The sequence below is a fragment of the Chlamydotis macqueenii genome, chromosome 8 (genome assembly GCF_036417535.1).
Source record: "Chlamydotis macqueenii isolate bChlMac1 chromosome 8, bChlMac1.mat, whole genome shotgun sequence".
In the NCBI taxonomy this organism is placed as follows: Eukaryota; Metazoa; Chordata; class Aves; order Otidiformes; family Otididae; genus Chlamydotis; species Chlamydotis macqueenii.
In genome coordinates this window covers 31,859,944-31,883,144 of record NC_141563.1, presented here as the reverse complement: position 1 = coordinate 31,883,144, position 23,201 = coordinate 31,859,944, and the positions used below count along the sequence as shown (strand labels likewise).

Genomic DNA, 23,201 nt, shown 5'->3' with positions numbered 1-23,201 from the left:
AAATTTTACTTCAAAGTAAGTATTCCAAGATATTTTGAGATGTAGAATCTGCAAAACATTTGTGGATGCTTATTTCAATTCATTTCAGTGTTTATTGTTTCCTATCAAAACAGCTAAATCAAAACTTCCCTACAAAAATTCACACTTTAATAGCTTCACTTTTTTGTTGGAAAATTCTCCCGTCAAAATTTTAAGATTTGTGAGAATATTCTGAGAAAACAAAGGTGGGGGAAAATAAACTAAGAAAAATACAACACCAATTAATGCCAGATTTTATTGAGGTACTGCATTCACATATGTTTGTGCACAGAACAATCACATTTGACTAAAGGCAACCATATTCATGATGTGAAGACACCATATTAAGATGGCCCACAAGGAAAGCTTAAAATAAAGCTTGGTCAACACAGTGTGCCAGATTCTGCTCTGCCTGACATCTGCGTTCTCAGTGGAATTGCACAGGGTAAAGACAACAATTTACGTGAAAATGACTAGCAGCAGTAGCTGGTATGTGCAAATCAAAATACACTACTTCTCAGTACAGTAACAACACACAAATACATAATCCTGGCACAGCTTCAGATCGGCCTCTGGTTATCAAAGGTGGTTCTAACAGCCAGGAAACACCTCTGGAAGAGTCAGTCAAGTTCTTGTGGCTCACAGTCACAGCTCATCCTTGTGGCTTAGGAAATCTCTTGAAGCCACTTGCCATTGTCAACAGCTTGTTTCAGCGGAGGCCTCATGAGGGATGCAGCTCTGTATCTGCAAAATATCACAGTTAAGAATTAGACTGAATTGGGGAAGATTATTTTTCTGTGCTGCACAGTAGAGTTGACAAGGAGATCCTACAAACAAATCCAGAACAAACCACACAGGTCAATTCATTTCACTGGCATTACTTCTTTCCAAGCATCCCATCATATTCCTAACCTTTATCATGTGAAGAATTACACCCCTGAAGGGCATCACTACAGCTATGAAGCACTAAATGTCTCCTCTCGGGATGTATGCGGATGGGTAGATCTGCTGTTGCTCCTCTGCTGTGCAACTGAGGATTTCACCTTGCATGTGATAAAGGCTCAAGGCACAATGGTGCCAAAACAAAACAAAAAAAAGCTTAGCAGATAAAGACAGAGTCATTCATCTAGCATTTCTATGCAGTGCCACTTGGAAAATGCACTACTAATGTCTACATTAAACTGCACATTTCATTTTTTTTTATAATAGACAGACTCAAAATGTGTGCCTTTAATCCTGAAGGATACCAAAATATACTCCAAACTACACTTGAAGAATTTCTATACAAATTACTCTACTGCTCATTAAAACAGGATTGCTTCTGAGGTGAAGCATGACAGCTGTTGGTACAGCTGGGTTTAGAAGCAGATGTTTGTCTGGATATGCAAAAAACAATGGACACACACTAAAGTCTGGCCAGAAAGTCTCAGCTAATTCAGCTACTGACAGAAGTGTGAAATCTTGGATTTCAAGGCAGACAGCAACTAGCAAAGAGCATCCTAACCAGCAAAGAACATCACTTCAATACTGGTTCATTGAGAGGAATGATGCTTATCTGAGTTATCGGTGATACTTTTTGTAGATTCTACATTTTCCTCTACTTAATGTTCTGAGGATGGTTATACACTCCTGACCAACTTCAATAAAACATATGAGACATGCAGATAAACTTAGATTTGTACCCTACCCCAGTATTGCTATCTGGTTGACAGCAGGCTCAATATGAGGCAGCAGTGTGCCCTGGCAGCCAAGAGGGCAAATCGCTTCCCAGGGTGCATCAAACACAACATAATCAGCCAGTCAAGAGAGGCGGCTATCCCACTGTATTCAGCCTTGGTGCAGCCTCACCTTGAACACTGTGCAGTTCTAGGCCCTGCAATTTAAAAGGATGTGAAGGTTCTGGAATGTGTCCAGAGGAGAGCAACAAAGCTGGTGAAAAAGCTGGAAGGAATGTCCTGTGAGGAGTGGCTGAGGACTTTGGGCTTGTCTAGTTTGGAGAAAAGAAGGCTGAGGAGCAAACACATGGCTCTCTACAGCTTGCTGAGGAGGGGAAGTGGAGAGGGAAGTGCTGAGCTCTGCTCTCTGGTATCCAGTGATAGGACACATGGGAATGATTCAAAGCTGCGACATGGGAGGTTTAGACTGGACATCAGGAAGCATTTCTTTACCAAAAGGGTGGTCAAACACTGGAAAAAGCTTCCTAGAGAGGTGGTTGATGCCCCATGCCTGTCAGTGTTTAAGAGGCATTTGGACAATGACCTTAATTTGCTTTACCTTTTGGCCAGCCCTGAAGTGGTCAGGCAATTGGACTAGATGATAGTTGTAGGTCCCTTCCAACTGAAATTCTATTCAATCTGCACATATAGCACTTCTGATGAAAAACCAGATCAGAAGCGAGCTCAGATGTTCTTATTATGGCCATCACTTTTCCTCCAGGCTAGGGAGTAGACCCCAACACAGCCTGACATAGCCCCCAAGGCAGCCTCTACTCTGAGTAGCTTGACAGACATTTCCTTCCCAGACCTGGACACAGCCTAGCAAAAGCCAGGGGCTGCTGGTACAGCCTAAGGGACACCTGGGGCTAAGACACAGCTAAGGCTGCAGAGATCAGTCATCTATCTTGCTTTTGACAAGTGTGAGTCTAGCCTGTTCAAGATGCACTTGGAAGAAAGTCCCACAAGTTGCCTCATTGGCTGGTCCAGCACTGCCTCTACCCTTATCGTTTGAAAGATTTTCTATTCCTAAATCTGGATCTACTTCAATGTGAAACTCAGCACATTACTTACCCTGCCTGCCACAGACATGGAAAATTATCACTCCCCACTATTTTACAAAACTGAACACTGTCATTCATCTTTTCTAGATTTAAGTCAGCTTAAGCTGATCCTGCCATTCCAAAACCTTCATAATTTCCTCAGTTTTCTCTTCTTCAGTATATCAACATGTAAGAGCATTACTATAACAGAGGCACTGCCAGAAGTAACCAGAGCAAATTGTTACCTTACATTCTTTTATAGTTCCAGCCTTTAGTTTCTCAGACTAGAAAAGAGCCCAGAACATCAATACTCTGTTTACAGTATACTGTAGATCACCAGATAGTTCCCCCCCCCCCCACTGCTTCTTTTCCCTTACATATAGTTGAGGATTTGATTTCTCCTTTTTAAGTGCAGTACTTTGCTTTTATCTTTATTGTATTCCACCTTTTTTTTTATTTCAGACCATTTCTCCAGGGCACTGAGATAATTCTGAGAGCTAGTTTTATCCCCCAGAGTCTTGCAACCATTCCCAGGGTAGTGTCATCCATAAATTGTATACATATGCTCTTTAGTCTTTCAGTCAAGCTCTTACTACTCAACTGGGATAGAGTACTTGGACATCCTTCCCTCCAAAAATGAGCTTGAGAGTGAGCCACTGAAAACTTCTTTGACTGCATTTTCATAATAACCTGTAGTCATAGCCACTTGTTCCCATTTATCTGACAGACAAAATTACCTTGACAAAGGCAGAAATTAGACTAGTTTGTCATGATTTGCCTTCATAAAATCTGTGTCAGATTTTTCTTGTGCGTAACCTCGATTGTTTAATAGCTTGATATATTATCAATCCATGTTAGAAGCAATGCCTCCAGCTGCCTAGTTCCTCTCCCTTCCCTTTTCAAAGCTAAGGACTGTGTTTGTACTTTTGCTGGAAAAGAGCATGCAAATAAGCCTGAATTGTACACTGAACTACATTCAGTTGCAAGGGTGTAGGGAGTCCCGTTCCTAATTACAACCCAGTGAATTTGGCAGAGGAAGTATGCATGCTAAATCAAATCTAATTGCCACATGTAGATTTCTCACAGCAGTGGAAGGTTTGCAGCCACTGACAGACACTCTGGCTTATCACTGCACTGTGAAGTGGCTCCCCATAACAGGTGAGGGTCTGAAAACTGCAACATGCAGACATGAAAAGCAGCAGATAAAACAATGACACCTGGAATTTCTACCAACATTTAACTGGATTATCTGTTGAAGTTCAGAAGTTCATTTTCACAAAAAGTTCCCAGTTGTTCCATTCTGGATCAAGAAGCAAAAAAGCTCACAGGCTAAGGGCATAGCTTTGCTGGTTTTAGCCTCCAAAAGAGGTCTCAAGTATTTTGAGTCTTCATGATAACGTCAGCCTCATTTTGCCAAGAAAAAAGAATTGGATAATTCAACCACCAAACAAGCTTCTAAATTTTGGTGTCTTTATATAATCTGTGCATCCAAACTCTACAAAAAAGTGCTTTCCTGCTGGCCTTTCAATTCTCTTCCTGTAAGCAATAGCGGTTAGCAGGCTGCCCTTCAGGGCATTCCATAAACATTAGCATCTATAACATGGTGGAAGGCAGGCAAACTGAAGCACAACAAAGTGAGAGGCTCGTAGCCTTTGGAAAGCAATGCCACATTCACAGACCTGAACTGAGGTCTCATCTCAGTACTTAGCGCCTGCTGCAAGTATTTTTGGATTTTCTCACTACAGACGGTTTTCTGACTGTAGGATTCTTTTTAGTCTTCCCATGGCATTTTTTTCTCCCACAAGCCACTTCATTTGCAACAGCAGAAAAAAAAAATGTGCGGAGGTGGTTAGGAGTTTCAAAATGAGTCTTGTTATACTTCAGTATTTTCATGATGACAAGCAGCCCAAACCAACCTGTTAGGCTGATAAAAAAATACTAATAAAGATGCACTTATGATACAGAGTGGCTTTGTTTTAAGAGTATAAGAGAAAATACATGAAGCACATGTACTGACACTTACTTTCCTGCTTACCTAAGAACAACTGCTGAGCCAAGAGGCTCTTTTTTTTCCTATGAGAGATACTGCTGATCTACAGCTATTCTCACATTCTTTGGCTGTTTAGCCATGAGCTTTTATCCCCTGCAGAAAGTAAAATGCATGTTTCATGCCATCTGAAGTCTTTTGCATTATTCATAAATTCTTCTTAAGTCTGAAGTACAATTCATCTGTAGTGGTGTACATTTTAAATAGTATTTTGCATGGTCTGTGCCATAGGCAGTTTGACCTTTAAATATGAGTTCAGCATAAAAATCAAATCACTATATGAAATTCCATTTTTTGCAAGGTAACCTTCTTCAGCTATCAGACTTGAATCAGCACTCGTAGGTAGCATGCCCAAGAAGCAGAATATGACTCAACTACCCACCAGATACTTCACTGTTCTTACCCTTTGTCACACAGAAGCCTTTCTACCAGTTCATTGCTAAATAATTTATTGAGAATGATAAGTTACAATGGCTGCCTTCTTAGTAAGCTCTGATGCATCCTGGGCAGCATCAGCAAAAGGACAGAGACAGCATAAGTGGAACGTAATCTTCTCTGACATACAGCCATGAAGGAGTATTCATGTACAAGTAAATCAAGAAGAGATTTCTCTGTGGAAGGACTCTGCTCAAGCCTCTGCAGATACCTCCCTGTGCAAGGACAGCATTGGGGCAGTGTATAAGTAAATCAGAAATTGTTTGCTAGTGGTTTTCAGCAAGCGAAAAACCCACATAAAGAATCATGGCATTTTGAAAAATTCTTATCATATCTGTATCATCACATACAAAAGAGAGCAGAGGGTATACAAATACAATAGAGTAAGATGAAAATAAACATTCTTACTGTACCTATTTTCATTACAGCATTGGTAGAATCCATCCAGTGCCTGTTTTTTAGCATATTGAACTCCCTCTAGTCTCACTGTCTGTAAAACAAAACCATTTTTAGTAAAATCAGCAGCATTATTCTTCGTTTAGTTTCAAGTGCTAATACATAGATGCATCCATTGCACTAGAAAAAAACAGTTCCCAGAATCTTCCTCTACAATCTTTAGCGGATGGGATAGACCAGAGTCATTTCACTTTCCATTCCTGAGCCTATGGGAAACTGCAATTGCTAACTTACACTATAAAGGAATAAATATCAAGATGAAGGGCAGTATAAGGGAGCAGCACTGTGATCTAAGTAGGACTTATAGCAAGAAATCAGAGAATCTCCTAAAAGAAATGGCAGAAAAATTTCCTGTATTAAAGAAAACAGATCAGAAATCTCAAACTTTCACCCATCTCCAAACACGATCAGTCACTATTGCCTTCACTGCACGTTCCATCCAGTGATCCCAAAGCACTGCATGAGGGGAGGCTCACGATACTTCTTTGCATGAAAGAAGTGTCACCTTTGTTTTTCAGAAAGATTGAAGAGATGACAGGAACAAATAAAGCAATTTTCAATTAGGCATTTCATCAGCTGCCCAGAAAAATCTTAAGTTCTGGCATCTCTCATTCTTTGAGTGCTTGGTTTTGAAGCTTAGTAGTATCCAAATATTGTTTTTCAGAGCATAACTTCACAGGTTAAAATAAACAATAGTTTATTAAAATTCTACCAGGTAACTGATACAGACACTTGCTTGGGGCAGAAGAGCTGGAATCTTTAGATTCAGTGCAGACAACTTTAATATGCCCCGCTGATCAAAACAAGCAAAGCAAAAGCAGCCTGCAGTGGGTCACTGTCAGGAAGGGAGAAGAGAGATATTATACTCTGCCAGCGGTTTTCCCCAATACCTGCTGACAACAGAGAACACAAAGCTCTAGAAGGAAAGACTTTTCGGACCACACTTTGAACTTCATTTCTTTAATACCTTATATTCTTTCATTTCTTTCCTGCTTTCCTCTGTTTCCAGCCCTAATTTTCTGCTACTATGCTTCCTATGATAGTTCCCATTTCCACAAATGAGCTCGGTTCACACTGAGTCCCTCCTATCTCTCTTCTCTGCCCTAAATCTCTACTTGTTCCAACTCTACGCATGTTTCCCATTGCAAGGCTCCCTCTTCAGATCTCTCCTTAAGCACCTCACCTCTACTCACCAGCCCCCACACAGCCATTGCTCCATTCCCTGGCCCTCTCCAGAGTTTCTTCATTCCCCCTGGCTTTATTGCCTCCCTGCTCTGCTGCTCTCAACCTCATTAGCCGTATCCCTCTTGCATATGCTCCCAGCACACCAGGTCTTTGCTCAGTTGCAGTTTCTCCTTTATATACTGGCTCCAGAACATCTCCCTGCTCCACCTTCTCATCCAAGTCTCCCTATGGAGCTCATCAGTCTTCCTCCTAGGCTAAATTTCCCTGTATTTCCCACTAGCCTCTAGTCCTACACTGTCTTTGACCTCATCTTCCACTTTCCCATTCCTTGGGGCAACATAGAGAATGAAGAGAAAAGAAGAGACAAGCATAACTGAGCGGGGTACTTCTGTCCAAGGAAGTGTGTGGGGAAGGGATTAAAAAATGCTTCCCTATATCCAATAAGGATGAAGAGTTGAGAATTCTAGTATTTTCATTAAAAAAAAGAAACCAAGCAAATTGGAAAAAGGAGTTGTTTGGTTTTGAAGTGTTCTGCAAGTTGGATTTTATTTCTTGAATGGAAAAAGCCTGCAGTTTGGTTTCAAAATATAAAAACAGGATTGATAGTTTGACATGTCAAAAAAATTGTACTATAATATTTAAGTCAAGATCTTAGTTGAAATCAAGTCTTTCCAGTGAGTTATTTCAGCTGTGATACAAAAACAAACTCAAAAAGGTAAAAAAAAAAAAATCCTTATCAGTTAGAGAAAAAGCCACCCTGTTTTTGAAGCCTGTCTAGATTTCATCTCTAAACCAGCTTACAGTATCTGCAGGTATCTTTGCAGTAAAAACCTTGACTCTTAATAAGCTACCAAAAAAAAAAATCTCACCATTACAAGAAAGTTTGGGAAAGCTAAGGAGTCCAATCTAAACTTTTACAAATGTAATCTTTCCTAGTAATGTAACTTTGAGCTAAAGTTACCCTTGCACTGAATTTGAATTCACAGCTCCAAAATAGGAAATTTCTTAATTTCCTAAAGAAAAATCTGTGGGAAAAAGAATAGCTGAGCCCATTTGGATTATTTTTCCCACAGACAAATATCTGAGCTAGATGGCTGGCAAAGAAAAAAGCCTAACTGGGGGAAAAAATAAAGGCCAGTTGCAGAAAGAGCATATACTGGAAATTACTGATAAACCCAGGAAGCAAAGCTATCAACGCACACTCCAGAAATCAAGCACAGTGCCTCTGAATTCAGACAGCAGCTATCAGATCCAATAGAGTCAGATAATTCTACTGAGCTAAGCAGGAGAAAGTGTGAGAGTTTGGCACTTTTTCATCAAAATATCTGAATGTTTTGTATATTTAAATAGTGCCTCTTGAGGAATCTTTAACTAAGGAAAGAAATAGGGACAGGAAGGTCATTTGGCTATTTTTCAAGCTGAGTTTTTCCTTATTATGAAATGAAACCGTGAACTTTTGCACATTACATTACCGCTTTGTAAGAACAAGGAATTAATCTCTTCTATTAAAGCACATTTTCCCCAGCACTTATGAGTAATTTATAAGGCCACAGTTCTCTTCACACCCTTACCCAAAGATCCCTGCTGTTTGACTCTGAATGCATTAGAGGTCTTCCTATATTAAGTTTTAAAGGAAAATGTTAGTTACCATTGTAAAATGTAATTTGCTATTCTTCCTTTGCAGTAGTATAGGATACCTTGCCCCAGAGGTCTTCCCAGACTAATGCTGGAAATGCAGTGGCAACTCAGAAAATGTGTTTATAAACCATTTGGGTCACAAAGGTGGAGAGTCTCTATCTCCCTTTTTACCTCTGATGGCAAAATCCATTTTAAGGGGCCAGGACGGATGGCCACTCCTCTCCCATCAGCTGCCTGTTCAAGGGAAGTGTATATGCACCTCCTCCCAGAGCTGAGCAGCAGATATGCTTCTAGATTCCTCCTTTTCTGCCCATTTATCACTCCTCTCCTGACAACTATGCAATCTCTACTGGGTTCTCCTCATCCTCCCTAGAAGCTCCAGCATTGTTCACTCAGCCTTAACAAAACACTTGCAATCTTGCAACTCCTTAGTTCCCTACATTTTGAAGGGGATAAACTTTTTGCCCAAAGTTTTATGGCTAGAAGGAGAATAAAGTATATGACCAAATTCCCTTTCATCTTGGGAAAATCCTTAACATCTGCATTCTCAGGGCCTGGATTCCTTTGAGGCCTTGCTTACCAAGACAGACTTTTACAGTTCTCCAATATTCCAATAGGAGAAATCAAAACACCTACAATGAGTTCAATGAAAAATCCTTTCTCTCAGAAAAACCTTACTGAGCCTGAGCAACTTGCATGATCAAAAAGCAAGTTCACTATGCCAAGAAAAAGTACGCTCCAATGATCTGAATACTCACCTCTGTCTCAAAATGCATGGCTCAATTCTCTGTGCCACAGAATTCCTGCGTCAAGCTAGTCTTAAAATCATATTTTTAGAGAGATTCTAAGCAAAAGGACAAAGATCTTCTGGTTAATGATGTCCTTTCAAAATTCCACTGGACATTAATGTCTAGACTGACACAAAGCATTAAAAATACAACACATCCCTGCAGTTCTGTCTTCTTGTGAGATGGGGCTAATAGCACCTCCCTACTTCAGAAAGGTAGCTGTAAGGATAAACAGAAGAAAAACTGTGAAAGAAAACTTCAGTAAGGCAGACCATTAACCCACAAGCCAAATCCTTGGTGAACCTCGCGTTCTGAGGCAGTGCAACAATAAGAAAGCAATGTATAAAAAGCTAAGATTTGGACAGCAAAACGAGAAGATTTCATTGAAAGAGGTAAAGTATGGTGCACTGCTTTTTACTGGAAATACTAAATCCGATAGAAATTAGACTGTAAACTCCTTGAGACATGGGATCTTCTTGTTTGCGTGTACACACTGTCTTGCATATAAGTGATCTACTCTGCACTCTACACTATGATACTACAAATAGAAATTAGTAACAACAGTTTACACCAGTGTAACTCCATTAACATTTAAGTAGTTACTCCTGGTCTGCACCAGTGACTGGCCTAATTTTTCCAGAAAATGAGTTCTCAGATTAAAATGCTGATTTTTGCTAGGGCTAATAACATGCTTAGCTAACTCAGGAACCCCATACGTAATATCTGTATTGATGCTATTGAAGACCATTTGTTCAAGACTAAATAGAGGCAAGTTCCAGCTGATCTGCCTTTTGCAGAATCAAACTTTAACAAAGGCCACAGAACTGGTTTATTGTTAGATTTATGATCAATCTTGAAATTATTTCTGTAAAAATTCAACAATTCCACATCTGTATTTATGAGATCTTGGATGAGCCCACACAATGACCAACTGACTATGACATGAGGAAGGAAAGGCACACAATAATCAATTGTATGTTTAATGAAATACAAAACTCCAACTGAGCTGATAATATTATGGGTGAAGTTTAATATAATGAAAAGTATTGCTTTCATAAACAAGTGCTCTCTGAATGCTCCAGGGGTGCAGATATTGCACAACACCTGATGTGTGACAGCCTTCATCCAGAGACAAGATTACGCTAGTTCAGAAAAAGCAGGGCTGAATTGAGTTCAACAGTTAAAACTCATGGTCCTCAGGCCCAAAATTTTCTGAAGCATCTAAAAACTTGTAATTTAAAAAATTAATTTCTATTGCCTGTATACAATTATGCTTAAATCTCAGAAGTACTGAAAGAGGAGAGATGCTGCTTTTCTTGTTCCCCAGGCCTGAAAGCAGCTAACCAGTTATCTCGTAAGATACTCAGACCTTGTACAACTTTCGTGCAAAAGAAATCCAAGTATGATGAAGATAAGCACTCAGGCTTGTCAATGAAATCCTTCAACATTTTCAAAGGTTTGTCAGCCTTGGCAAAGCAACCGGCTTTCAATTTCAGGCAGCCCATCTCATCCACAGAATTTAGATGCGAAATAATTGTCATTCAGAGCAGCCAAAGAAGAATAATAAAAGCGAAAAACACGATGATAGTGAAGTAAAACTAGTGTTTAAATACAAAGCAATGCAGTCTGAGTAAAGCTAAAAACAACACAGGAGATGGTTAGGAAAAAGCAAAGCTCTCGGCTTCCTGGAGTCGTAACACCTGGAATCACGAGAGACACGATGCCTATGCGACTACTGCGTCATCCGTGTGGGATCTTGGGATTCTTTTCACCTCATGATAGGAAGAGAGGAACAATCTTTAATGCCATAGCAGGACGTGGTTTTGCAGCAGTGTTCGAGTCTGCAGAGAAAGATGGAATCATTTTGCAGCAGCAGCACAATAGCACCTGCCTCGTTCCCAACTCCTCATACACCAAACATGTCTAGCACAAAAATACAAAGCATGAGAAAAATAGTACTGATGTCCTGGCAATGGATTAAGAACTGATGCCACAGCAGGTGTGTTGGTTTTGTTTAGTAGTTGGGGTGCTACAATGGCAGCTTCTGCAAGAAGCTGCTAGAAGTTTCCCCTTTGTCCAGTGGACTCAGCCAGGTCTAGGGCAGACCCACCACTGGCCGTGGCCAAGCCAGCTGGTGATAGAATGTTCAGCAATAATGCCTCCATGACACCATATTTAAAAAGGGGAAAAATAAAAGAAAAAAAAAAGGAAGCAGTGAAGAAGCAGAGGGTAGGGGGGCAGAGAGGGGAAGGTGTGAGCCCTCTGGGCCTTGCGGCACTCACCCTCTGGCCTCCTGCCGGGTGGCCATCTGGGCCCAACTCAGCCCAGCCCAGCCACAAGAAGTGGACAGAACCTGAGAGGCATCTGCCTGAGCTGATTGTGAAGAATTTCTTGTAAGAGGAATGGCTGCAGACGCCGAGGTCAGTGAAGAAGGAGGGGGAGGAGTAATGCTGCTCCTGGCTGAGATTCCCCTGCAGCCTGTGGTGAAGACCATGGTGAAGCAGGTTGTCCCCCTGCAGCCCATGGAGGACCCCACATCAGGGCAGGTGGATGCCTGAAGGAGGCTGTGGCAGCTAGTTCCTGAGGGACTGCACCCCATGGAAAAACCACCTGCACCAGAGCAGTTAATGAAGGACTGTAGCCCGTGGGAGGGATCCCACAATGGCGCAGGGGAGAAATGTGAGGAGTTCTTCGCCCAAGGAGGAAGGAGCGGCATAAAGCAATATGTGAACTGACCATAACCCCCATTCCCTCTTCCCCCCCGTGCCGCTCGGGGGGGAAGGTGGTAGAGATAATTGAAGTTAAGCCCAGGAAGAGGGAGGGTGGGGGAAAGTTATTTTGTTATCTTTCTCATTATCCTGCTTTGGTTTTATTAATAATAAAGTTTTCCACAAGTCAAGTCTGTTTTGCCTGCAATGGTAACTCCAAGGACCTTTGTCCTTATCACAAACCTCCAGCCTTCTAGTTATATCATCTCTTCCCCTATTCCCTTGGAGGGTGGGGGGAGTGAGAGAGACTGCGTAGCTTGGTCCTGAGCAGGGCTAAACTACGACAGCAGGAAAATCTGAGGAAAGAAGTAGAACAGCAACACATTCAGAAGTGTAATGCCAGTTTATAATTAGAACACAACCATCTTGTAAAAGATCACTAGGCTTTTTGTTCATCCCACTCAAGAGTTTATGCAGGCCATTCTAGGTAGCAGGTCTTGTTTCCACTCTCTCTCCAGGACAGGTGCGAAGTTCTCAATTTGCAGATTAGTAGCAGTTTGCTGAATGTGTGACTTTCACTTTGGCAGCTTGCTCAGCTTACGTAGCTCCAAAGAGAGGCTTTGCATTTTCTGATGGCCTTATAAACCACCTTTAGATCAAAGCCAGAATTCTATGTCCTGTTCTCCAGAGAAGTCCGGTATGAAGTGAACTGTGTTAACTAGACACCCGGGAGGGGGCTTACTGCTGTAATTATAGGCTATAATTACTGTAACTCATTGGTCATTTGTTGCCATGCAGGTATGAAAGCATTTTAAAAACTAGGAAAAAAAAAGAATTTGAGGTGAGGGGAATTTTTTCCAAGAACTGTTTCCCTTTTTCAACTTGTTCAACTTGCAAGGCCTACATAAGTGCAACGTTGCCTTTACTTCCTACAACTTTACTGGTTGAACTACTGAAGCCACATTTAAGCACTTAGGAAGTTCAAGACAAAGGGTGAAACTTATTACACCCCATCCTCCCATCAAAATCTGCAGTCAGATTTCAGAAATGTAGCAGCAGCCACGGATTTTCCCATTCCAGTGCGCTAGTGCTGGTTATGTGCACTGTTCCTGCAGGCATCTGCCGATGCAGTTTGGGCACAAAGGTATGGACTACTGCGACTGAAACAGAGTCTTAGATTTCAAAGACTGGATCCTATGTCAGCAAGAAAAAAAAAAAAGAATTCTCTCTCCCTGTCACAAGAAAATACACTTAGAATCTCTTTGTAGTTTCTTATTCCTAGAATGAAATCACTACTATATGTTTATGTACTCTTGACAGGAAATCCAGAGCAATAACTCATTAAGCCTCTTCCTGATAAAGGGACTTATTTGTTGCACCCTTACTCAGTATTTCCAAGTTTTACACTCTTCCTACTACTAAATAAATATACCGAGCTTCTGTTATTTTTTTTTTTCATTTGAGTTCAGTACAGATTTCATTCAGAAGGTAAAACAGCAGGATAGCTTGACTACACCTTGAGGTCCCCATCAGAAAGAAAACAAACGCTGTTGGATTCCTCCACATCTATTTAAAGAAAGAATAAGGCTTTTCCTCTGCAGGAGATAATGTATGTCAATAACTGGTCTTACCTGCCATCTGTAAGCTTAAACCATTATCCAGTTTGCTGCGTGGCTTCGTGCTGATAAACAAATAACAGAGAACACATACAGTGATGATAAAAGCAAAGAGGACCACTGCTGCTATTGACAGGCCCACGAGTGCTCCAACACTAAGAAGAGAGAAAAAGAAAGAAATTCAGTGTACAAACAGCCTGGGGTACCCATTAAAACAATGGTCAGGATGATATCTGGAGGCTACTGATACTCAGGCAGGGGAGTGACTGTGTATTTTACTGTAAACAAAAGTTTAGAGCTCAATAATTAATAATTAATGCATAATCTGGAATTATTTCATTGCCCTTAGAAGGGCCAGTGTCATTACACAGCAGTTTAATATCTGGCCCTTGCTGACATTTCATGTTACTTATGCACACTACTCCTGAGCCTGATTTAAACTGTATTTATGAAAATCAGAAATAACTTCATGCAGTAACTGGTACCAGTGAGATAAAAAACTTTTCCAATGCAGTGCATATTCCGAAACAGGCATAATACCACGTATCAGATGCATACACAAAGAGCAATTCCAGAGCTCCAGGCAGCCCATGCAAACTCCTGTTTGTCACAGACTTCTCACCAAGGATGATATGCCCTCAAAAGATGGGGTAAACACATGCAAGCCACATTATTCAATTCTGTTAGCAGTTCTGCAGAGCAGGGTGGAGTACTGTGATCACTGCTGTGCCTTTGTGTTAACATAATAAATCTGCAGTCAAGATTGGAGAAGTTCTTCCATGATCTTTGTCAGGGTAAAACGAAAACTAAAAATTAATTTACACAATATTAAGGCCAAAGGAGCAGGAACTGAATATTCAGAAGGCTGAACATACAGTAGTATATGCAGATTTTATCAAGATACTACCTCTCCAGGAGAGAAGCTACTTTATACTGCTTCCATAGACATTTGGTGAGACAGTACATGTATACACAGAAACCTCTTTAGTAGTTTCTTTACTTCCACTCTTCTTTTAAATTATTTTCCTCATATAAAATTCTCATAATGAAATAAAGGACTGATTGCTATACAGACTCTCATTTGCTGTCCCCTCCCAGGCCATTTGAGGCCTTCAGTGTTCCTGTCCTCTCTCTCTTCTACAGCCCCAGCCAAAGGCACTGACTTCTGGCGAAATTAAACAGTGGCCTTTCGGTCACAGATGAAGAGTCTGAGGATCAAGAATCCTTGTACTACTACTGTGGTATATTTACAATTTTGACACATGTAAAAAGGACAGAAAAGAGATGAATGTCTTAAATTCTATGAACTCCATCCTCTAGTGATAAAAATGCTTTTATATATTACCGCTGTCAGTGAGAATTCACTTCTACTGTGGCCTTGCAGGGAGATGAGAAGAACTGTGCCTCAGGATGTTTTTATGAATTTTACATTCAAGCTACAGCAACGCTTCTCTATAAGCTCACGTAACACCAGTAGACAGAAACATCCATAGGGTAAACTCTCCAGATCAGCACAATGAGAACAGCAGATACTGGTATAACGTTCAGATGCAGTTCTCAGTTATCAGTCAGATCAATTAATGACATTTGTGCAACGTTTAGCTCCACACACAACTAAGAATTTGTTATCAGAAAAATGACTCGTTCTGGAAAGAACAGCTTTACCCTCATGAAGATTTTTCATCTGCATGAACTAGAGTGTATATATGTTTGTGTATATATGAATGTATTAAGCAAATTTTTCCCCATTGTTTCTTGGCTCAAACAAAACTTATAGGTAAGCAATATGCTTAATACAGATTCTGAGTATCTCCTTACAGAGATCTCACCTGGGCTCTGCCTCATTCTTGCATTTTCACTTGGAACACCTTGACCCAAACAGACAAAACTGAAGAAACACACTACACTACAGGAGGCTGAGGTGAGCAGCCATCAAATGAACAATGATCTCCACAGATGATTCTGAGAAAGTAATGCAAACCCAACAGCTCCTCAGAAACAGGTATTTGTGGCTTTTTGTCATGTCAATATTAGTCCTATTCTAAGATTCCTTTTAAATAACAGTCTATAGTACAAGACAAGACGGGTTGCTCACCATTATCCAAACATTAAGCAGAGTTAGTTGTCCTAAAGCTGACTAGATCAAGTACATGTTAATGATTATATTATTTTTCTATTCAGGAATCTATTACTTCTCAGTTGCAGTTCTCCTCCATGCAGTTGTGGAAGATGACATTAACAATACAGTTGTGTATTGTACGGTACAATGCATCTTCAGTATCACTGCATAACTTGAGTAAGATGCTTTGTGAGTTACAAATAGCAAAGGTAAGGAAAGCAGTTCCTGGGGAACTCTGCAGTATTTCCCACTACAGATCAAAGACTTATCATATGTTGTATGCCACTAAAAGTTTTCACATTCCAGCAGCAATGTGAAAAAATCTCACCCAAAACATGGAGATCGGCATCACAAAACCAAACAGATACCCTGGATTCCATTTTGTAAATCAATCAGAAATGAAGATTCTGTTTGCACTCGCTCTTTTTAAACATATTGTTTCAATACCAGATTGTTCTCAACATGGTGAAGCCATCAACTCTCTTAGAATGTATGATTAATTTCTTTAAGGTTAATTTTGGATTAAAGTTCAGGGGTGGGGGGTTGTTTCTTAATTTATTTAATTCAGAAGAATTTAGCATGCCTTCAACAGTTCTGAACACTGAAGTTTCTTAACCAGAACACTATCTTTTCTTTCTTTTTTAACAGTTAAAACTGTTATAAGAAACAAAATACCAAAATAACTATGATCATTTACCATTTCGGTGATCACCGTCCTCTGAAAATAAAGACAGCCCTTCAGCAGGTCCCCTAGATTCTACAGCAATTACTGTGGTGCTGCATGTCCATCGAAAAAAGCCCTTGCTAAAACATTTTGTCATCTTCCCATCTTTACCTTAAGCTCTAGGTATTTAAAGTCCACCCAGCAGTCTACATAAGAGTCTACAAGATCATTCTTCTGATAGGAGAGACATTAAACATGCAAACTAAAAAGACACTCTTCCCTACAGCTGCGGCCTCATTAGCAAGCAAACACCTCTGCATTAACAATCTACCCACCCCCAAAACAATGATCTAGCATAAAAATGGAAATGAAGACCTAGAGGTAACCCTGGCAGCATTCACAGTTCCTCAAACACAAGCAATGCTAAGTTTGGTAGAAGATCCACAGACCAAGCAAAACTCTCCCAAGTTACATTCTCCACACAATAAAGATACAGCCATACCACACATTCACTAATGCTCCCATTGCAGTTACACCGAGTGCCACGTACACATTTGCAGCACAGCCACACATCTCCGCACAGCCAAAGGCTTTACTGAGCAGAGAGGCTCCACTCCATCAGCAGATTCCCCAGGGCTCCCCAAGCTGCTGTCCAGAGAGCTGCTAGGTGGGTCACTGACATTTCTGTCAGTGGATGCTCAGCATGGCACACCTACGTTATTTTTAGTCCATAAAACAACTCCATTCACATCAACAATAGCTAGGAAAAATCTAAATATTGGCTAGGCAGATGCAGTATGTCCACTGGCAGATTAAAAGGAAACTCATGAGTCATCTGTATCCAAGTGAATCAAATGTTCCTAATGCCATTGCTGCGGTGATGTGTTGTACGTAGTACTTGCAAAGCAAACAGATAAATATTCCCAGGAGACTGGAAGAATGGGGATGCAGGAATAAAAGATTTGCTATTTTGGAAAGCCAAAACAGATTCCTGTAGATCTCTACAGCTCAACAAAGCTTGGCTACAGCATTAGGTCACCATGGTTCTATGGGTATTAATTAATAAAACATTTTGAATAAAATCTGTACTTGGCCTGCCAGAGTTTCAATCAGATATGTAATATTACATGAAACTTATAAAAGGTATGGATTTGGAATGGATATCACAATTCTATTTTATATTGAAAAAAAGACATTAATTTGCAAAGTAAAACTTAATTGAACAGTGACTGTAAAGACAATTCCATTCTGCTAAGGGATAGTGCAGTACATAGCTCTAAACATAGTACAGGCAGTAGTGAGTTGGGAACAGAAGAACAGCACAGGCCTGCAAGCGACTCTTGCTTCAGGTTCCCTAGGCTGCTGGTTTCTCCAGGAACTCCTTCTGTCAGAGCTGGCTGCCAAGTGGTTTGGCAACATGTCTACTACAGCAGGAAAAACACAAGAGAAATATGCAATAACTTCCTGAAATTCCACTTGGTGTGTCACCAAACAGAAGTAATTCCTGAGACACCACCAGCCCCTTGGTGGTGCATTCAGTCACTGCTTTCAAATTAATGGGGGGAGTCAGGCAAATGAAGATTTAGGATGAGAAACCTGAAGCTCTGGACTAAAGCAAAACTTCCAACGATTCCCTTTATCAGAGCTTCCAACTTCTTTCCCTTCATGAGTACGTTCAATCTCCAGACTTACCTGGGCTGGTTTGGCTAACTCTTGAATAGTTTTGAGTCTTAGGGACTTCAAATCTTAAAAGTGTGTCCTCAAAATCCATTTGAAGGACAACAAATGGTTGTTACATACTGATACAACTAACAGTCTAAGATAAAGACAAAGACGGCTGTGATCACCAAAACATTCTGAGACACCAGAAAAATGTTATTTTTATGTTTTCCTTAAACTCCTAATGGAACTATCACATACAAATGTATACAGTTTTCAAAGTGCTGTCATACCATAGGGTTTCCAGTGTGTTAGTAACTAAAAATTGTGACTTGATTTGTTACTGGAAAACACTCTGAAAACAGAAATTTCAGTTCTAACCATTCAGTAACTTTCTTTGCTTAGAAAAGTAAATTGTATTTATTCACTTCTTCTCTACGATGGATGTACATAGTTATGGCAGAAGTTAAGCATAACCAAAACTCAATTTCCTCGGATCTTTTCAGCAGCTTAGGGCCTTTCTCTTCTTAGGAAAAAACAAAGAACAAATGCTGAAGTCTCACAGTTTTGGCCAAAATTTCTGACCAGTCACACTTCTCAGACCCTAGAAAATCTTTGTAAGGGAAGATCCTTCAGAGAGATGCTTTATTAAAGCCTCTCATGGAATCCAGTTCTTTAAGGTATTTTCTGAAAAGATCAAGATTTTGCAGTCTTCACTACAGCATCTTATCCAGATGCAAGAGCAAAACTTTTTTATGTTAATCTTTCAATAGTTCTGCCATCTTGAGAAGGCTTCCTGTGACTAAAACAGTCAAAGACTATGCAATAAAAATCATATAACATTAAAACAGTATGGGTATTTGCTGAGAAAAGTCTAAAAAAGGACACTTGGGGGTTTGCTGAGTGCATCTGGGTTGCACAGAGTCGCATCTGACCCTGGCTACTATCCCCAAGCCACCATACCCAGGCCTGCCCCACTCTCCTTACCTGGATATGAGGGACAGGTCTTTTAATGGTGAAGCCATTACCCCCATCCACCTCATTACCACACTCTGCCCTCAGGAAGCTGGTGCCTCTTGCTGCTTCCTGATATAAAATATTTCACTAGCATCCACATTACTATGAGGGGTAAATACTGCCTTGTTAACCTGCTGGAGTCTGAGATGTCAATAAGCAATGGATAAAGGAACCCAGCAGACAGAGTTAGATTTTTCAAAAAGCCTTTGACAAAGCCCTGCACTGAAGGTGGGATTAAAAAGACCAAGCTGACGCAGGATTAGGGAGAAGGTTCTGTTATAGATTCAAGGCTGCTTAAAAGAATAAGGAGCAAAGCACAGGGCTAAGTGGTTCCTTTTCAATATAAAGAAAGGTCACAGACATCAGTGCTGAGACTGATTTTATTCAGTGTCTTCATCTATGACCTCGAGAAGAATGAAATCTGAGTTTCTGATGATCCTAAGTCCCTACAAGGGATCAAATGATAGGAGGGCAAGGAATGCTAGATGACTTGAGGAAAACTGAGTGAGCAGGTGAAAGGGGTGCAGATGAGTTTCAGTGTACATAATGTAATATATGAAAGAAAACCAAGCCTACATGACAATGAACTCAGAACTGGCAGTTCTGAACTCAAAAAAAGTTTTAGAGTCACCAGTGACAGCTCACCAAAACTGCAGAGTCAATGTGCACTGGCAGCCAAGGACATCAAAAAAACACTGGCCATCACCAGGTAGGATTTCAAGAGGAAGACTGAAGGCAGCATTTTGCCACTGCATAAAACCTTGACATAGCCACATTGTGGGTATGTACCTCAAGACTGTGCACCTCCAAGAACAGTGCTGTGGAGTGAAAAACAGTATGCACGAGAGGCAACTAAGACAACCAGTGGGTCAAAGCATCTGCCTCAAAGATAATCCAAAAGGACCAAGACTGTTCAGTTTGGAGAGGTGACAGCTGAGAACTGATCCACCAAACAAAATTTTGAACACTGTACATAAATTGAACATGCAACTGTCATTCACCAAATCTCACAATATTAATACTAGAGGGCACTTCAGAAAACTACTAGGAAACAGTTTAAAACAGATAAAAGGATCTATCTTCAAACAGCAGGTTTGACTGCTGCCACCAGAGCTGCAGACACAGACAGTAAAAGCAAGTCCAGAAAGGGACTAGACAAAATCAGGGACAACAAGTCCATAAAAAGATCGTGAAAGCACCATGCAGAGGTGTACTAACACCCTGACACAGCCAGCACGGATGCTGAAGAGCCTGAGGGAAATCGGGAAGCAGCCAGGCTGGCTGTGAACACCTCTCGCTGCTGCTGCCGGAGGCTCAGACGGATCCCCACACCGATCCAGGAGAGCACGAGTCTGAGGACTTTCCACTTGGAAGATAACGTCGTCCATGATGTTACCACACACACAGAAAAGTAGCTAAAGTCACCGGGAACTTTACACACGGGGCAGTTTCCACGCTCAGGCCCCGAGATGGCCGTTCCCCTCGCACCGATGGGACGGGGAAGAAGCTCGGGGGGCACCGAGCGCTTCCCACGAGTGATTTCTTTCAGAAACCACCCCGGCACAAGCAGAAGTCTCTCTGCGCAGCAGCTCTACCGCTACTCTCAGCGGGACAAAGGCAGCCTGAAAGAGCCCAACTGCAAGTACCCCAGACATACAAACTTGCCCCCCCGCCTCGCCCGCCCGGAGCCTCCCCGCCGCCCGCCATGCGGGAGCGGGCCCGGGCGCCACCGCCGTGCCCGGGGCAGGGCGGGTACCGCCGCTCCCTTACCTGAGCCACCACATGTAGCTGTGCTCGTAGGGGAAGAAGCTGTGGGGGTCATCGCAGCAGTACTTGATGTCCTGGAAGCCGCAGCAGTACACGGCGCGGGCGTCGCCGCCCGTCCGCGGGCAGCTGAACCCGCTCACCAGCACCTTGTCGGCGCTGAGGTAGCTGCTACACTCCGCGCTCATGGTGCGGCGGCCGCCCGCCGGGCTGACCGTCGCCTCGGCTCCGGCGGCACCCGGGCGGGAGGTGGGGCAGCGAGCGGGCGGAGCTCGGGCGGGCAGGGGTCTGCAGTGGCGGCGGGCGGGAGCCGCCGCGGCTCCCTCTCCCCGCCCCGGGGTCGCCCCAAGGCGGGGACCGGCGGGAAGCGCCCGCGCCCTGAGGTGAGTGTGCGAGCGGGGCCTCTCCCGCCCTTCGGGAATGGCGGGAGGGGGCCGTGTGGGGTTGACACCCCCGGGGTTGCTCACCTGGAAGGCAGCACCCCAGCGTCTCTCGCTGGGGCTTGTTTTTTCCCTCAGCACTTGGTCTCACATCAAGGAGAGACTTCGGGGGGCCTGCCGTCACCCATGAGCCTCGGTGGGGTCTCAGGACAGCCAAAGCAAGGAGGTAACAGAGGGATCACACCTCAGTTGGGCTCTGTGCCCAATTATGAAGGGTAAAACCACATAACATTTAACATTCCTGAGAGACTAGTCTCCTACTCTTTTCAGAGGACATTTCCTTTTAGTGTTTCAGACCACTTTTTTTTTTTTTAAGTGGGCCCCAGCCAGTCATTCTGTTACCTGTGAGAGATTGTTACCTGAGAGAGCCTCTCCTGAAGGAGCCGTGGGTAGATCTCAGCTCAAGATAGCACGTGTTCATGTTGCATGCACCTCAGCATGTGATTTGGGTCATGGAAAGAAGGATAACAGAAAGCCTCAGGGAGAGCAGTGGGGAGACACTGGCTACTCCAAGGACCTGGTCCTCAGTCAGTCATCTCTAGATTACAGGAGAGCCTGGACCAAGTGCTTTGCCACAAAAGTGACATTATCAAGAAAAAGTTGACATTTTAGAGAGAAAGGAAGTTGTACGATATCAATAGAGCTTGACTTGAATTAATAAGACCACATTAATTGAACTAACGCTTTACATTTTAATTTCAGGACTTGCCTTGAGATGAACTCCAGACAAGTGGGAGTTTAATGTCTTCTAACTGTAAGGCAGCAGCATGAGACAGGAGTGATGGCAGCATCCTCACCGACAAGGGCATAGTCCTGCAGGATCTGAACAGGGCCAGGCGCCATTAGCAGTCCCAGACTTAGTCAAGTCCAGGGTCCATCCAGGAGACAGGACAGGAGGCAAGTTACCTACAGCATAAGCATAAAGGTCATCTAGGAGGACCAGCAAGCAATCCAGACCAGCAGGAGACAGAACCAAGCCCAGGCATACCTCTGGCATAGTTTAGGAAAGGCCATGTTGCCCTGGCATGAGCTTAAATGGGCATCCTTTTTACCTCAGTTATGTCAATAGAGTTCCTATGTGCTAGGATTTGATCATGACTCTTGTGATACTTGAGGTCTTTTTTAGAGACCAATCTCCTGGTCATTTGATTCCGAACGAGTTTCATTTTAATACAGTGGCTTAGTCTTTCAAAGACATGGGGACTGTGTATCTGTGATTGAAGAACGAGTCTCTAATGAGGAGAAGATGGGTGAATCTGAGCTCAAAAGCCATCAATTGGTTGGCCAGATATTTTTGTATACATCAATCAGCTAATCAACCTGTGACATGGTTGAAACCGAGCAGCGTATTCAGAATTTATTACTGAAGGATTGGCAGACCCACAGACAGCACAGCTGTATAGACCTTCTAGCAGAAGACGTGCAAGGAAAAAAAAACAAAACATGACCACCAAACTAAATACAGTGGTACATGTTACGGTTTTGAAGACTGATTCAAGATTTTGTGAGATTGTCAGTACTGAGTTCAGAAGGGAGACGTCCTGTAAGTCCTACATCTTCCTAGGATGGAGGAACATTTAATTCTAGTCTAATAGGTTTTTGTCTTTTGAAATGTCTTTATTCACCTTGTTCAGTTTCTAATACCTATTTTCTTCCAAAACCTGAATTCCCATCCTCATTTTTCTTTCTGACTCTCTTTATCCCTCTGGGGCTTTTTTACCCATCTTATCCAACTGTCTGTTGCCACTGAGATTCTGTTCATACCAGAATTCAACAACCATGGCAAAAAGAGATTTATCAGAGAATTGAATCCAGGAGTGGTTCAGTTCACCTTTTGAACTGAGTATTCCCAAATAAAGTGTTCAAGAGATGTTTAGGAATATAGGACAATA

The 23,201-nt window shown here is 42.1% G+C and overlaps 1 protein-coding gene across 1 annotated transcript; it reads right to left on the bottom strand.

The window, feature by feature from the left end:
• Nucleotides 1-256: 256 nt before the first annotated feature.
• On the bottom strand, nt 257-21,322 carry SHISAL2A (shisa like 2A). The gene is made up of 4 exons (XM_086754010.1): nt 20,876-21,322; nt 13,662-13,801; nt 5,669-5,745; nt 257-762 (listed from the first exon to the last, which is right to left on the bottom strand). Exons 1-3 carry the CDS (start codon nt 21,055-21,057, stop codon nt 5,714-5,716), a joined length of 354 nt encoding a protein of 117 aa, XP_086610136.1. The 5' UTR covers nt 21,058-21,322; the 3' UTR covers nt 257-762; nt 5,669-5,713.
• Between the last annotated feature and the right edge of the window lie 1,879 nt (nt 21,323-23,201).

What these genes read in the sequence shown, in the direction of transcription:
- SHISAL2A (XM_086754010.1), bottom strand. Translation starts at nt 21,057, where the DNA reads ATGAGCGCGGAGTGTAGCAGCTACCTCAGCGCCGACAAGGTGCTGGTG. An exon ending in AGCTACATGTGGTGGCTCAG is followed by an intron (nt 13,802 to 20,875) that starts GTAAGGGAGCGG and finishes CTCTCTTCTTAG; the next exon opens with TGTTGGAGCACTCGTGGGCC. An exon ending in TTTAAGCTTACAGATGGCAG is followed by an intron (nt 5,746 to 13,661) that starts GTAAGACCAGTT and finishes TTTGTTTTACAG; the next exon opens with ACAGTGAGACTAGAGGGAGT.